We start from the raw sequence: 16,122 nt of genomic DNA on the forward strand, positions 1-16,122 counted from the left end.
GTGTTGGGTTTTTAAGACCGCTGTACAGTGGGAGGTGGGGAAGGGCTAATGTTAGTGTTATTTACATTTCCATATTCAATACCCTATACAAGAAAGGAGCTAAAATTAATCTTCGGGGTGCAATTTCGCTGTTCTGTCAAGGTAACTGAGTTTTTGTGTTTTTTTTTAAATCCACAATGAAGCATGGGCTGACTTCAGCTAAAAGATTCCAGTTGCGGTCTTCACAGGGAAGAGTGTTGACACTTCTGCATTCACTACACATCAGGGCAGGGAGAAAAGACGTGAACTTTGCTTGTGCTGGAAAACCAAGAACGCATATCAGGCATGTGTTTTTGGGCAAATTCAGTTTAATTGACAAACGTAATATTGTTTTCGGGACCCTGATCAAGGAGGCTCTACTATGTGTGTGTTATAATTTCAATTTCATGAGGGAAGATCACGCCATCTTGGTTATAGGTTCATAACCACCACACAAAAAGTGGCCACAGGAAGTGACTTCTCTGCCCATTGCAAGCTCACCGTGCACTCAACTGGAAGCTCCCCCCCCCCCCCCATCTTGCTTAGACCACGCTCTCTCGGTTACTGGAGGCCAAAACAGCTCGGCGGCAAATCGGGCAGGTCGAGTTTTCCGAGAGCCAACGGTCGATGCAGTGCACGTGGTACTCATGGGAACAAGGCAGTTTCCTCAGCTTGTTTCCTTCCGTGTACTCGGTGATGCAAACACTACAGGTCTTCAAAGCGTCGCTCTCACCAAAATTCCTCATGGCCAGGTTGTCAATTTGCTCTTTGGTGAGGCCTCGTGGCTGGTCGTCGTCTTCTTCATTAAGGAGAAAAAACTGTGCCAAGCTGAGGAACGGCAGAGAACCACTTTCTTCAAAAGTCACCGACCCCCTGGCATTGCGTCCTTCCCGCCTGGCACCAGCAGTGGAGCCCCCTTCATTGCTGCCTTCAACTGCTTCCACGGGTACGGGCTCAGGACCTTCATTACTCGAGGTGCTCCCACTGCCACCTCCGACTTGGGGCTCAGCCATTTCTACATTTGGATTGGGTGCTGGGCCACCAGGCTCAGCATCACTATCACTATACATGAAATAACTCAGCTCCCCAAAGCCTGTCATAATTTGCCTGAGCATGGTCTGGATGGCCACGGACGTCGTCTCGCTCAAGCCTGTGTTCAAGATTCTACGGATAGGAATCCTAATGGTGCTGACATAAGTTCTCACACCTGCCCTCTCGGAGCGTGAAAAGGTGCGCCTAAACCCTCCACGCTCACTCTCGTAAGTGACAGTATTGTTTGGGGTCTGGGACCGGGATCGAGTTCGGTTGGCTATACTGTCCCTCTGCCTATATTCTCCAGGACGGACTCGTCTCACTTGTAGATCAAGGACAATGGTTGGAGGCCTCTGCCCAGGAGCCGTAGGCTCTGCGCTGCCATTTGTTTCCGGAGAGCCTGCTGCTGGTGGAGCAGGTCTTGCTTCAGGGGTCGAGAATAGCACTGTGTTTTCACTGGGCACCTCAGAGGTTGCTGCATGCTGCCTGATCACCACATGCTGCCTTGTCCTAGAACTTCCTTCAGCTTCACTCACAGGGGGGACATCAGGTGCCTGAGATGACGTGCTCTGGTGCGCCCGGCGAGGGGACTCGTCCACGGGATTGAGAGGAGATCTACTTCTGTCGGTCCTCGCTCGTGTCCTCCGCTGCTCTGGGCTCCTGCTTCTGGATCTTCTCCGGCCTCTTTGCGGGGGAACTTCAGGGATCTCTTCAGGAGGACTCACTTCAGATTCAGGCTGACTTACAACAGAAGGGGAGTCAGACCTGGGAGTCTCAGCATCTGAGCTTTGGTTCTGTTCCATATCTTCCCCACTGGCTGGTTCTACAGATGGCTCGCCCTCTGTTTCCGGGTTTGGGTTCCCGTTGTTACGGTTGACGTTTATTTCTAAACTGAACCTGAAGTCCCCGCTGTTCGGGTTAGTCCGGCTCACTGCCCTCCAAGACTGGTTTCCTCGCTGCCCGCTTCGTGTCGTATTCCCAGTCTGTCGAACCGAATTCAGCCAATCTATTATGGAATCGCCATTAGATACATCTTCTGTGGCCTCCGCACCTGTCGGACAAGAGCAACTGCCAGAATTAGGAAACTTGAGCAATCTGGGCTGAAGGCTCCAGGCACACTCCTCAGTTATTTAAAAAAGCAAAACAAATTTCTTGGCTGTAGTAGTGTTGCACGTGCCATCTAATGACCACGTCAACACACTGTGTTCCACCAAGATAATCAGGAAAAGTGTAGCTGTTGTCAAAAAGCTTAACAAGTTAGTGCAGTCCACACATCGGCCCTTTTCAGCAATATCAACCTTAGCAGAGAGCTGTGAAAACATCAGCGTCGTACAGCAAGACCTGTACTGAAGTACTAAAGTATTTTACAAGCATTTTAAACAACTTACTTTAGATGCAAGTAGTGAATTTTGCAACTGACAACAGCAAGCTCTTGGCTACAGTTGCATCAGCACTTAAGTCTGCAGAAGATGGAGTGATCTTGCCAACAGGCAAAAGGTGATCGCAGGTTGGATCTGTTTCACTGACACTTGGTCAGCCATGCTTTTAATCACAGCCAATGCGGTAGATGTACATGGATCTCTTAGCAGAGAAACTTGTGTCTGATCTTGTTCATGCTTACCGAGCAAAAAGCTCCAGCAAGGCCAAATTTCAACATGGCACCAGGTGGAACAAGAGAAACATATCTGGGAAGCACCGCATGTATGAAGCACCTTGTCAAATAGGTGAAAATGTCGCCGCAACTCTGCAGCATCAAGTCAGGTTATGGATTCGTGGAGAGCTGGCAACACACAAGCAGGTGAACCAACCCAAGTTAAGTAAGACAAGGCGGGGCAGTGCCACACAGTTTCTTCCTGCCTGTCCAACATAATCTTTAGACTGGGCCTGCTTTTGATGGCACTTGCTTCCTCATTCACATATGCAGGATTGTAGTCTGGTTAGCTAAAAAGCAAGTGGGGTGGGAGAAGAGCCATAATCATGCCTGGATGCCCAGGGCAGTGATGTTACTTCCAGGTTCTCCCTGGAGGAGGAGCACTCACTGTGGGGGTGTAGCACCTGGGCAGGTGCACCTCAAGCTCTGCCACATCTGGGTGGAAGGGAGGAAAGGGAACAAGCTGCCTATGTTCTGGTAGGAGACAGACCAGTGGCAGGGCAGAAGTGTCATTTATAAGGAAATGAACAGGGACAGAAATAGAAATCACGTTCTATACAACTGATGATGTCATTAAGGCAGAACAAAACCAGCTCCCAGAAAAACAGGTCTGCCTCTGGTTTGACCTCGCACATCCCTGGCTACAGCATTTTGACCTCTTCAGTATCCAAATGTGGCCTTCACTGCTGGAGCTTTCAAAGAAGCCCACATACCTCTACTGTCTTCAGTGGTCTGTTGTGGTGGCCCTTCTTTAATTTGCTGCAGCCTTCTCAGCAACTCTTCCTCGGTAATTTCACCTGAGGAAACAAGAGTTTGCAAAAAGTGTTCCAGACACAGCATCGACATACCAAAACAACCCTGTTGCACAACTCCAATGTCAGCAGTGACGAATTCATCAAGACACTGCCCTCTAAGGGTACCACAACTTGAAAGAGTATTCTGTGATACTAGAGTACATTTTCATTAAAAGTTCTGGGCAAGGGACAATTCCTAAAATAACCCCATGACGCCAAATTACCTGGACAACCATGAAATCGCATGAGGTTGTCTGACCAGCAGTCATGCAAGACAAGAAGAAAAGTAGCAACAAAGCATGGGGGGAGAACAGAGAAAGGTGACCATTTAACAGAGTGTCTGAGGCTTTGTTTTTCGTTTGCTACAAAGTCTTCTGAGAAGACTAAGAAATGTCTTCTTTCACAGGCAGAATTCACCAACACATTCTTTTGTATCTGGAGAAGTCTGTTTCAAGATGCCACCCCATGTTATCCTATCAATTTTCTAGTGAAAAGGGGAGGCTTTTTTCCAGGTTCCCCCCACTTGCATCTATTAAAGAGTCAGTAGTGCAGGCACACAACGGGTGTGAAGTCTGTGGGAATGTATTTCTCCCCAGTAACAATGCAAAGTATACACTGACAAGTATGTTTATTTTTAATGTTCAGTTTCAGGCATGTTTAGGCAGCAATCCTGAGCTTAAATAAATGTCAAGTTCAACAGTGCCAGAAGTAAGATTTAGCAATGAACTTCAGTTTCCAAGCATCTACTTAAGGCTTTTTTAAAAAGTAAAATTCTGATCTCATCAGCCAACTCAGCGGTCACATTTCCACACACTCTTGATGGACCTGACTGGCCTTATAAATGCACAGAATAAACATACCTGGGGTGCCTAGTAAGTTGTTGTCCCTCATTAGCCTGTACTCCTCTTCACTCAGATTATTTACAAAGTGATAGAAAGCTTCCTCCCGATCCAGTCGGTCCAGCTGACTCCGCCGCTGTGCTTCAGATTGATCGACACTTCCTTTACTGCTTGAATCTGAGCTTTCCATGTTGATAAGAGTACGTATAATATCTAAAAAAGAGAACAGCCATATTTGTTGAGCAGCCATAGTTAACTCCAGCCCATATAATACAAGAATGAATGCTTTAATCAAGGTTGTGTACGCGCTGTAATTTTGCAGGGGCGCAGGACACAGAGATCAGGTTATTAGCTGAACAGAGTCAGATGCTCAAGGCTTTCCGGCTTTTTGAAAAAACAATCAGTTCTCAGCCCTTATGCTTGCAGAGAAAGGGTTGAAATTGTGTTGCAATGTTTGGTGACAATTTAGAAATTCAAAGTCATAGCTGAATGTTTTCCCCAAGGGTCAGGGGACCACAGCTCACAATTTAGCAAAGCATAACACTCCAGGTTATGAGCCACAGCAATATTTAGATCAGGGGTGTCCAAAGTTTTTGGAAGGAGGGTCACATCGTCTCTCTGACACTGTGTCGGGGACCAGGCCAAAAAAATAATAATTTACATTTAAAATTTGAATAAATTTACATAAGTTTACATAAATGAATATATTAAAGATGAACTTATATGAATGAATGAATGAAGGTCTTGCAATAACTCAAGGCCTATAAAAGGCCTTGCACAAAGCAAGGCCAGCCTTTCCTTTGCTGCCGCTACTACATCACAGACGTGAAACAACAAGCAGTGGAGGGAGCCCTCATCCCACAGCTCACGCGAGAGGTCAAACAGTCACCCTCATACTGAGAGCAGTTGCATCAGGCCAGCATGGGCTCCAACAAACCTACAGAGGGCCAGAAGCTCACTGGAGACTGGGGGCTCCCTGAGGGCCGCATTGAGAGGCCTCGAGGGCCACAAGTGGCCCCAGGGCCGGGGTTTGGGTACCCCTGATTTAGATGAATCCACAGCATAAAACACAAAGTGAAGGAAAAGCTAATCACTCCAGAGCACAAGCTAAATCTCACACATATTCATACCCTATGCTTACACACTTGTGCATGTGTGCTCTCTCTCACACACACCCCTCTCCTTTTCAAATGCCTCTGTAGCTCTCCGAGTCTCAGTCTCTCTGAATTCTTTCCTCCCTCTTAATCTCTTGCAGCTCAATCCTATGTGGGCTGCTTCATTATTAACCCTGCGGTGACATCCCACACTTCGCCCCAGGTAGCATCTAACCATGACCACTGTGGCAGCCACTGGTGGCTCGTGCCACACCTGACAGCAGCCAGCACCCACCATAGTGTAATGCAGGCGGGTGTGTGGTTGCTTTACCAGCCACGTAAAGAGCCAAGCTTCCACTCCCTCCTCCTTTTCCTGCGCAGTCAGGAGTCACTGCTATTATGTCATTTCCTCCAGGCAGTACCTTTGCCTCTCAATCGCTTGCTATACTGGCACAATACTATATTCAAGGTACAAAACCGAATTTTCCTTGTTGTGGAATTCAGGTCACCTGGGTGCAGAATTCAGTTTAATTTAGTCACCTGAAATACACACTGCCCCATCTCTAATCCTCTGGTGCACTTATGAGTGACCATGCGTCAGACTTTGCACTGTCCAGCAGCGGCCTATATTAACAGACAGCAAGTTTACCAACCAGGGATCACCTGATATTCTACAGAGCACTGCCATTCACGAGCACAGAAGCCAGAGGGGATTACTGGGGAAACTTGAATATTCTTTACCATTTTGGTCAGCAAGTTTCATCAATTGGTATTCCTAACAAAGGGTTCATTTTGATATACAAAACAAGGCTGGTGACTCAGATTAAAAAAGTGTCTGAAGGACTTTTATATGTAGGAAGAGTATACGCTTGCCACAGCTAGCTGTAGATTCCTCATGGACTCCACTCATGTTCTCCCAGCCAAGTCTCTGAGCATTTCCTTGAGGTGCAGCTGGTACCATTCTGCTGATAAAGGTCCAAAAACTATACAAAGCAGCTGGTTCAGCAAAAAGGAGACAAGCACTCCAAGCAAAACAGAACTGCATCACTGCTGAGTTCTGTTAGCACAGGATGTGAACAGAACTGCTGGTGTTGGCAAAAAACCCTTGACACCTGTCATTTAAATTTTTCATCCGAGCTATCTGCAGTCAAGGTTCTGAAATCGTATCCTATGACTACCTAGCCAATTATTAAAAACACATGTATTCAACGAATGTACCATCCATCAATTTTATCAGCAAACCCATTTGACCAGAGCTACTTTAAATCTGAGGTTATTACAGTACCACCACCTTCTACATATAGCAGTTTTCCACTCCAGAGATTTAAAAAAAAAAAAATCAGAATTACCATTCATTGGCAAACACCACCACATAAGCCAAGTCCTTAAGTAACTGACAAAAAGGCAAGTAAAATTCCCAAATTCAGTCCATTAGAAAAGTAGCTCCCAAACTGTGGCTCTGGGATGCACTACTGCAGTGGTTCTCAAACTTTTTTGACTGGTGGCTCCCTTAACCTATTAGGCTATTGGCTGTGGCTCCCCATTAGGGCTACAACCCTATACATTGTATAGAGTGGCATGTTTTCCTCCGGGATTCCTTGGCCTTCCAGCAAGCCACAGAACCAGCAAAAAGGGAGGGGAAGTTGAATTATATGTAAGGAATATATACACCTGCACACAAATCCAGGAGCTTGGACATGGAAGCCACAAAGGGAGTAAGAATAAAAGGAGAAAAAAATAAGAGCGGTGCCACTGCGAGAGTGGTTAGGCAGACTACCAGGTCAGGCAGAAATCACGGACTTTCCTAAAACAGATTGCCAAGCTTTCTGAGAGGCAAGCCACAGTGGTCATGGGGAACTTCAGCTTTCCTGACATCTTTAGAAAGTCTAATAAGTTCTTGACTTGCCTTGAAGGCAACTTCATCATTCAGAAAGTACAGTGAGGAACAGCAGGGTCTGCCATCCTGGATTAACCCTTATTGAGAGGGAGGAATTGGTCAAGGAAGTGAAAATGGAGGGGACTTTTGATGCAAGTGACCACACACCTTGGAATTCTCGATAATGAGGGGAAGTGTAGTAGTCAGACACGCACTCTGGATTTCAGGAAAGCTGACCTCAAATAGGCTCTGAGGACCAATAAGTCTTATCTCATGGGGAGAGATCATATAGTCCACAAGGGATGGGATTTTTTTTTTTTAAACAAAGTGTTACTGAAGGCATACAGGGGGCCCCCATATCTGTGGATCCCGTAAGTCGCTCTTCGCAGAGTCACACAGCTGCCTGAACTGTGTCTAATAGTTGTCGGTTTAGCCTCCTTTCTTCCAGGTGGAAGCAATGTTTCCTGATACCCTTTTCCTTTATAGCTGGTGGCACAGAATGCACTTCCTGTCACCTGCAACTCAAAATGTCCAAGACTATCGTGCCAAACAAAAAAACTTAATAGCTCAACAAAAATGCCAACTGGCCGACATATACCTAAAGTAGTAATTTGTGAGGAATATGTGGTCAAAGAATAAATCAGTGTCTACCCAGGTTCCTTGGAGGCAGTTTTTAAGCACACAATAAGATGAGTGGTTCTTTAAAAGCCTGTGTCTCATCAATGAATTTCTTGGCTCTATGCCACAGTGAAATATGATAGTGAAGTAGGACTGAGAAGTGTCTTGCACTAAATCATTGTCACTTGTGAGCAAGTCTAATATGCAACTCTGAAAATAAGCAGAGGGTGTGCCACATCTTCCAAATCAAGAAGGAAAGCACATTTCAGTGGTCATGCCATGGAACACATGTCAAAACCTCAAGTCTGCTTAGGACCACAGACCAACCAGAAATTTGAATAATTATTCTACTTGTCAATCACACCTCTTAGCTTCTTTTCTTCTTTCCCCTTGAAGCTCTCAGGGGAGCAGAGTTTGCTTGTCTACAAGGGTTGAGAACGCAGAGCTGCTTGAAACACTGAACACATTAATGGAACAGAATCATTAGCTGACAAGAACAATCTGGTCACTCGCTTCAGTGAAAGTGTTCCCAGGAGACAAAGATAACTGTAGGCTTGTATGCAATGCAAGGCTACTGCAGCTCCATATTATGGCCTATATTGGGTAGATGACAAATACAAAGTTTTAAAATTAGAACTAAATGTTAACACACAGTTGAAACTCCTCGTGTAATGATCCAGCCAGAATTAAGCAACAATTTAATTTCCATTCAGATCTGTTGGGAAAAGAGTTAAGTTCCCCCCATTATACAGTGGGACATAATTTGCTCAACTTCTGCTAGACTGTGCTCCAAGCTTGACACATTACTTTTGAGACCTGCCACAGCTCAAAACGTTTCAAGAGCACCTTCAAACTGACATCGCAGGACTGTCACATCTCAGCAGGTGACACTGACATGCACTCAGATACAGAAAAGTGGAACACCCAAGAGCAGCTGAAGAAACTAGAATAGGCTAAAAGAGAACTCAACAGTGAACAATGGTTACCTACTACTGCTTTCCAAGAAGATATAGGATACAACCATGGAAACAAACTTCTCCACAAATTTGTACTACAGTACCCTAGTGATATCGTTTGCTGTCCATGATTAAAACTCTACTCACATTATTTACATGACATTTCCTATCAAAAGCACAAGAGACTTCCTGAATTGCTCATTGCATCTCCGTAACATCCCAGAGTAGGGAATAGGTTAAAGTGGTTTACTAGATGTGCCTACAGGACAAACTGGATTATTACGTACCACACAGCAAGATAGCTCTGATCTGCAACTGTTCCTACACAAGATTTTTGCTACCAATAATGGGGGGCATTTTAATCCATATATCACCAAGAGCAGAACTCAAGAAACCCTTTCTAGAAGCGCTAAATTACCCTCCTTTCCAATCATTTCTCTGGGGAAAAAGAATATGAATTAAACGTGTTCCCCATCATATCTGGTTAATTTTAAACAACCTTTAGAACAGAGCATAAACATTTATGCCAAACAGCTATCAAATCAGTCTTCATGGTTCTGGCCAAATATTTACCAAAGGAGACACAGCATAGTGCACAGAACCCAACAAAAACATTACAAAATTGAGACCAAGTCAGTATGTCAAATTATAATTCAACCAAGTCAAGCTGAAGGTGCATAGAACATAGGCTCTTCAAGACTATCTTCAAGATAGAGGACTGAATCAGTTGACTCTTAAAACCAATGGCGTCAATGAATGTTCCCGGTAATTTCATCATGGCAGAGATAGTTTCCCTGCATCCAAACACACAGTTAGGAGGTTGAAGTTGATAGTTTTAGATCAGGGTGTCCAAAGTTTTTGGCAGGAGGGTCACATCATCTCTCTGACACTGTGTTGGGGGCCGGGCAAAAAAAAGGAATTAATTTACATTTAAAATTTGAATAAATTTACGTATGTTTTCATAAATGAATATATTAAAGATGAACCTATATGAATGAATGAAGATCTTGCAATAGCTCAAGGCCTATAAAAGGCCTTGCACAAAGCAAAGCTGGTCTTTCCTTTGCTGCCGCTACTGCATCACAGACGTGAAACAGTAAGCAGTGGAGGGAGCCCTCATCCCACAGCTCAAGCGAGAGGTCAAACAGTTGCCCTCAAGCTGACAGCGGTTGCGTTGGGCCATTATGGGCTCCAACAAATCTCCGGAGGGCCAGAGGCTCATTGGAGACTGGGGGCTCCCTGAGGGTTGCACTGAGAGGCCTTGAGGGCCACAAGTGGCCCCAGGGCCAGGGTTTGAACACCCCTGTTTTAGATGAAGTACAGAAAGCTAACGTTTGGGAAGTGTTATAAGTTCATGATTCATTCTTCTCTTCATGATGTTTACACTACTAGAAGCTCTGCAATGGACCCCAAACCCTTACAGTCTAACAACTCATTTCAACACCAGACATTTCATATTCTCCTTGCATGCTTTCCCCTCAAAATATAAAAAAGGTTCTGGAAAAGTCAATTTGAAAATACTACTCAAAAATGGCATTTCACAAAAAAGCTTCAGCACCTTGCAGTTCTCATTTCTAGAAAATGGTTATCATTAATCACATATCTCACAGTAAATTCTATCAAAATTTCTGTATACCAAGTACCTCGTTGATTAAACTGAATTTTGAAAGCTATTTAACAAGCAAAGTGCTTTCTTTTAAGAAAGTGGAAAAACTGAGCAACTGGACTGAGAATTCCTGGAAAGTTTGGTTGAAGTAATGAGAACAAGAAGTGCCAGCTTCCATTTTATGCCATCCAACTACAAGGTCAGAACATCATTGAAAGTACTGAATGGAAGCAAAATTCCTTGAGAATTATCACTGCTCCATGTCTCCAAAGCCTGTGCAATTCCATTCCCCTTGAACTAGCCAGTGGTAAATGAGGATTTGAAGGCAATTTGCAAACCCTGATCAATGCTACACCATACTTAAGGAAAATAAGTGTGTGAGTTTGTTAAAAAGATGATGCAAGAGAATAAAGAAGAAGGAGCATGTGAACCTCTTCCCTGCTCCTGATCTTAACTAAGGAAGAACATGTGGTGCTCTCCCTTACTCCAGACTTTAAAGAGACCCTTTGGAGTCTGGAAAGACAAAAACATTAAAAAGTGAGTGTGTGCGCGCACACACACAAACACACACACCATCGTAGTCAACTGTATTTCTGCTTAGCAACAGCTAAGAGACAAAAGAGACAGTAAGTATAGCAGCTGCAGGAGGAGTTGAGAGTCGCATACTTGCCTTAACCAGATCAGTCATCCTAGGTGAGTAGCAAGGAATGACTACTCCAATCAGAGTACAGTTAAAATGTAGCCATGTTCTACAGTCACACATGTTCAGTTGGATATTTGAAGTTTCTTCTTCCATAGTAATGGGAAAGTCCTAACCTACACATGTACAGCTACCTCTTAAGTCACAATTATTGGACTTTTTATGCAACATACATTCATACCGTATGAATGACATAAAAGCATCACACCTCAGCTGATCAAGTGTTCCAATTTGTGTTGCTGGAGAGTGAACAATCCATTTCTGTAGTCCTCCAGCTTCTGGCTCTCCCATGCACCACCAAGGTCTTGCTTAAATTTTAAAAGACATTTGATTGCCATCTTAATTGCAATATATTGCAATAAAGCCATTTCTGCCCAACATTGCATATATGCAATAGGGACCTGTGGGCAGGGCAAAAATGGGTTAATGCAATACACTATTTCAATTAAGAAAGTCTTAAATTTTAAGACTGAACTTGATGTGAAAAACAACTTGTATGTGCATACTTTTAAATCTGATCTTCTGAAACTTGCAATATACAAGTAAGAGATCAGCTCTCCTCCAAACCAGGCATCCTCATTACACAAAATGTGTCCCGTGGAGTTGTTACAATTGCTCTGAAGTCTGTGTAAGCCAATTTAAATGCTAGCATTCTTGATGTTAGATTTTTCTAAGCCTGACAGGAAGTGAGACATGACACCTCCAATAGCACCAACACCTCTGGAGAGAAATAGAACTTAACAGTTATTAAGCAGGGAAGTAACTGCAAATACAGGGAAGAAACTGCAAATACAGGTTATTAGATTAGCTGCAAGCACACAAATGTTTCTTGGCCTTATTATCTAAACATTAAGCATGAGTAAGCCTTTGTAGCCAAGACAGCTTCAGACACATGATAAAAATACTTTTATCCCTATCCAGGTGATACATTGTTCCTCCAGCTCTACCACCTTCAGGTACCTGAACTTTTGTCCTCCCCAACAATTCTGCCTGCTGTCTTCCTGCTGCTCATGCTTAGAATTTCCTCTCATATGATCTATGTGATGCCAGCCTTGTCACAAACTGCGCATCTCCTGTTAAGTTTTGTTTAAGCCATCAATGTGCATCCTCAACTGAAACAAGTCCATATGCATACTTGCTCTTATCTACCCCTTGCCTGATCGTCCATCCTGCCTACCCCCTTAAACTAAGTCATTAGGGCAAGATCCAAGGCCTGCCTTTTTTGGTTGTGTTAAGACACTGTTATAAAATAACACCACTTTATAAACTAGTTAGCCTTCTAACAAAGGCTGAGCTTATGAAGGGATTTAGTACTTGAATTTTACCCTGTCTTGCCATCAAAATACACATGCCCAAGCTGGATTTCCAGGACAAAATACACGTGGGCAATTTCAATTCTACCTTCTTTACTACTTCATTATTTGTAACCCGAATGTATTCTGTCAGTAACTCAGATGTCAGAAAAGGCACTTCCAAAGAGAAGTGGATTTTTTAAAGCCATTTCTGCCCAACATTGCATATACACAACAGGGACGAAATGTATACACTGTAGTTTGGGCAAAAGTGAATTTAAAAGGATGGTAGGCACAGCAAAGCAACAGTTTCAGGGCCCAACCCTATCCAACTTTCTAGCTCTGGTGTAGCTCCAATGCAGCCCTGTAGTATGGGAATACATGTTCCCATAGGTTGAGAAGCCCCCAGTGACTGCTCCTGTACCACAGGATGCAACGCACACCCCACTAACACATCAGTACCAGCACTGGAAAATTGGATAGGATTGGGCCCTCAGTACAGTATCACCACCATAACCAATTTAGCAGTACTATTTGGAGCTTTCATTGCTAGGTATTTAAGATATTACCAGATACCTTTTAATATCTGTTATAATTATAACTGTCCTACTATCACTGGCCCTGGCAGAAATTTTATTTTGTTCACCAAACAATTTTAAATGCAAGTCTAATTCCTGTATTCAGACATAATGACAGATGTGTGATGAGAGCTAAAGTTTAACACAGGGAAGTTCTGTTCTGTTTAGATGTTAAATGTAAAGATTATAAATTCATACGTTTTCTTCAAATACATCACAGGGAACAATCACACCCTCCAATTATAGTTAAAAGAGATGACCAGAAAGGAAGTTCAAAATTATCACCCTTTGCCCTTCCTGCTTCTCCCTGACACACCAAACTTGAGCATTACTCCAGTCTAGAAGGGAAAAAAATTAGAAGTGAAGGCTTTTCTTAAAAGAAAAATGTGATCAGACTCAATTGTCTTGCACTCAAAGGAGCACTAATTCTGGGTGGGACTTTCTGTGCCATTCAACTGGCCATGACAAATCAGGTGCATAACTACTAACTAGCCTAACTGTACTCTGTGATACTTTGCCCGAAACTGTGAGCAAATATGAAACTCAAGCCACTGTCTTAGAAACACTTTTTCCTTCTTGGCAGTTCAGGAGTTTCCTATTGATCCCATGGGATTTTACTTCCTAGTAAGTCTATGGTTTCCAAATCTAACTGAAGTTGTTCCTGGATAGCTCCCCCCCCGCCCCGCGCGCGCAACATGGCATGGCCTCATTAACCCAGAAGAGCCGTGTTAAAGTCCCAGTAGTCTCCTAGAGACTGATGACAATTCCTGGAGACCCCAGGCCAACCCTGGAGTGTCAGCAACTCTAAGTAAAACATATGTAGTTGAATCAGGCTATTAAAGTTTTTTTTGTTTGTTTTTTTTAAAGCAAGGGGACACCATCAAGAATGAGTGGGGTGGGGGACCAGGATGCTGCCCAGCTCCTTTGGACAGGCCTGCTCAAAAGAAGACTGATGCCCATGCCAGGAAAAAAATATATTTAACAACATAAATATTTTTCCTGAAAACAATATACCAGTGCTTTTCAACCACTGTGCTGCAGCACATCAGTGTGCTGTGAGTGGCCCATAGGTGTGCGGGGGAGCCAAGTTTGGGGGAGGACTATTTGTTAGTAGGATCATTGAGGGATGAGAGCCCCCCCCCACATGTGGTGTGCCTTGTCAATTGTGAAAACAAAACTTTCACTGCCTTATCAGTAAGCCATGAGATGAGAAAAAAGGTTGAAAATTGCTGCAATAGACATGTATCTGCAACCATTGCCATCACTATCTCTTGAAAGGAGGGGGAAAGGGGGAGGGCGAGAATACCTGAATAAATTTTACGAGCATCCCAATATTATCCCATCATCCAAACGGGCCACAGATGGCAGTTTTTTTGCCTACCCCAGACTGGCAAGGGAAAGAACAGTGTATTCAATAGGTTTCATGTTCTAAAAAGTGGTTACCTGGGGTTAACCCAAAAAGCAATCTGGGGTCTTCACTGGGGGTTGTGAGGGTAAATAGAACTCCAGATGTAGGGGAGTGGCAGCGTGATGGTCTTGTGTGCTCAGTGGGGCATCTGGTGGGGCCACTGTGAGACATAGGAAGCTGGACTAGATGGGCTCTGAGGCTGATCCAGTAGGACTCTCCAGAGGTTCTTATCTTAATCTGTGGAACTCCTTGCTAAAGGATGGCACCTGGCCTGGATGCCTTTAAAAGGGGATTGGGCAATTTTATGGAGGAAATGATCATCAGAAGTACAAGCCAAGATAGGTATGTACAACTTCCTGGTTTTAGAAGTAGGCTATCTCTGGGTGCCAGGTGCAAGAGAGGGCACCAGGATGCAGGTCTCTTGTCCTCTCTACTGCTCCCTGCAGCATCTGGTGGCGATCCAAGAAGCTGGACTAGATGGGCCTTTGCCCTGATCCAGCGGGGCTTTTTTATGTTGATTAGTCTATGGAAGTCCTTGCCACATGAAAGGGAGTGGCAACAGGTCTCTTGTGTGCTCACTGAGGCATCGAAAGGGGCCACTGTGAGAAACAGGAAGCTGGACTGAATGAGCCCCTTTTGGGCTAACAGGCTGATGTTAATTAGCCTGTGGAACACCTTGCCACTGGATGTGGTGATGGTTCCCCTTGGGGGCCCCCACTGTCCTGTCTGCTTCCTTTACAGGGGCCAAGAATTCCAGCGATGCCATGTGTCACCCTAGTCATGGATCTACTCAGAAGGGAGCCCCACTGGGTCCAATGGGGGGGGGCTCACATTCCTTCCACTCCCATTCCAAATGGGTACTGACCTGGCAAGGGCCCTTCTTAGGTTCTTGAGGTGCCTATGCTCACCCCCCTCCTTAAGACAAGGTGGCCCAGGGACGGGGGGTGGTGGTCAGCTACAGTGGGTGGAGAGATCACACTGGCCTAGGCACGAATGGGGGCTGGGGAAGCAGCGAGATGGCGAGGCCTCCTCCCTCCCCAGGGCCAGGTAGGGCCTCCTCTCACCCCCCAAGCAGGGCCTCCTCCCCGCCAGTGCCGGGCCTCCTCTCTGCCCCCCCCCCGGCGCAAGTTCAGACAGGGCCTCCTCTCACCCCCCAAGCAGGGCCTCCCCCCCAGGGCGAGTCCGGCCTCCTCTCTGCCAGGCCCAGGCCTCCTCTCACCCCCAAGCCGGGGCAGGGCCTCGCTCACCCGCCCGCCCCAGTCAGAGAAGAGCACCGAGGAGGGCACACTCTCCCCCCTCGGCCCCGCCGCCGCCCCACCCGGCACTCACCTCGCGCTCCTCGGCGGCCCGTCAGCCAGCCAGCCAGCCCCGCGGCCCTCCTCCCGCCCCAGCGCCGCCCGACAACCCCCGCGCGCGGCCCCCCCCTCAGGCGGCCATCTTAGGCTCCATTGTTACTAAGGAACTCGGGACCGGAAGTGGGGGGAGAGCGGGAGGGGGCAGAGGGGGAAGGCGGCGGCTCTGCCGATTGGCTGGCGGGAGGGCGGGCGCGGCCGCGGCGGCAGGAGGCGATTGGCGGCCACGGCTGCGCGCTGACGTCACAGGGGAAGTGGAAGCGCCGGCTCCGGGCCTCCTTTGGCGCATGCGCAGCTCGCAGCTCGCC

At 45.7% G+C, this 16,122-nt stretch overlaps 1 protein-coding gene across 1 annotated transcript; it reads right to left on the minus strand.

The window, feature by feature from the left end:
* Positions 1-329: 329 nt before the first annotated feature.
* Positions 330-15,870, minus strand: RLIM (ring finger protein, LIM domain interacting). The gene is made up of 4 exons (XM_066639900.1): positions 15,792-15,870; positions 4,356-4,547; positions 3,415-3,498; positions 330-2,101 (listed from the first exon to the last, which is right to left on the minus strand). Exons 2-4 carry the CDS (start codon positions 4,522-4,524, stop codon positions 561-563), a joined length of 1,794 nt encoding a protein of 597 aa, XP_066495997.1. The 5' UTR covers positions 4,525-4,547; positions 15,792-15,870; the 3' UTR covers positions 330-560.
* Positions 15,871-16,122: the final 252 nt, after the last annotated feature.

This window comes from Tiliqua scincoides, chromosome 12, assembly GCF_035046505.1.
Source record: "Tiliqua scincoides isolate rTilSci1 chromosome 12, rTilSci1.hap2, whole genome shotgun sequence".
In the NCBI taxonomy this organism is placed as follows: Eukaryota; Metazoa; Chordata; class Lepidosauria; order Squamata; family Scincidae; genus Tiliqua; species Tiliqua scincoides.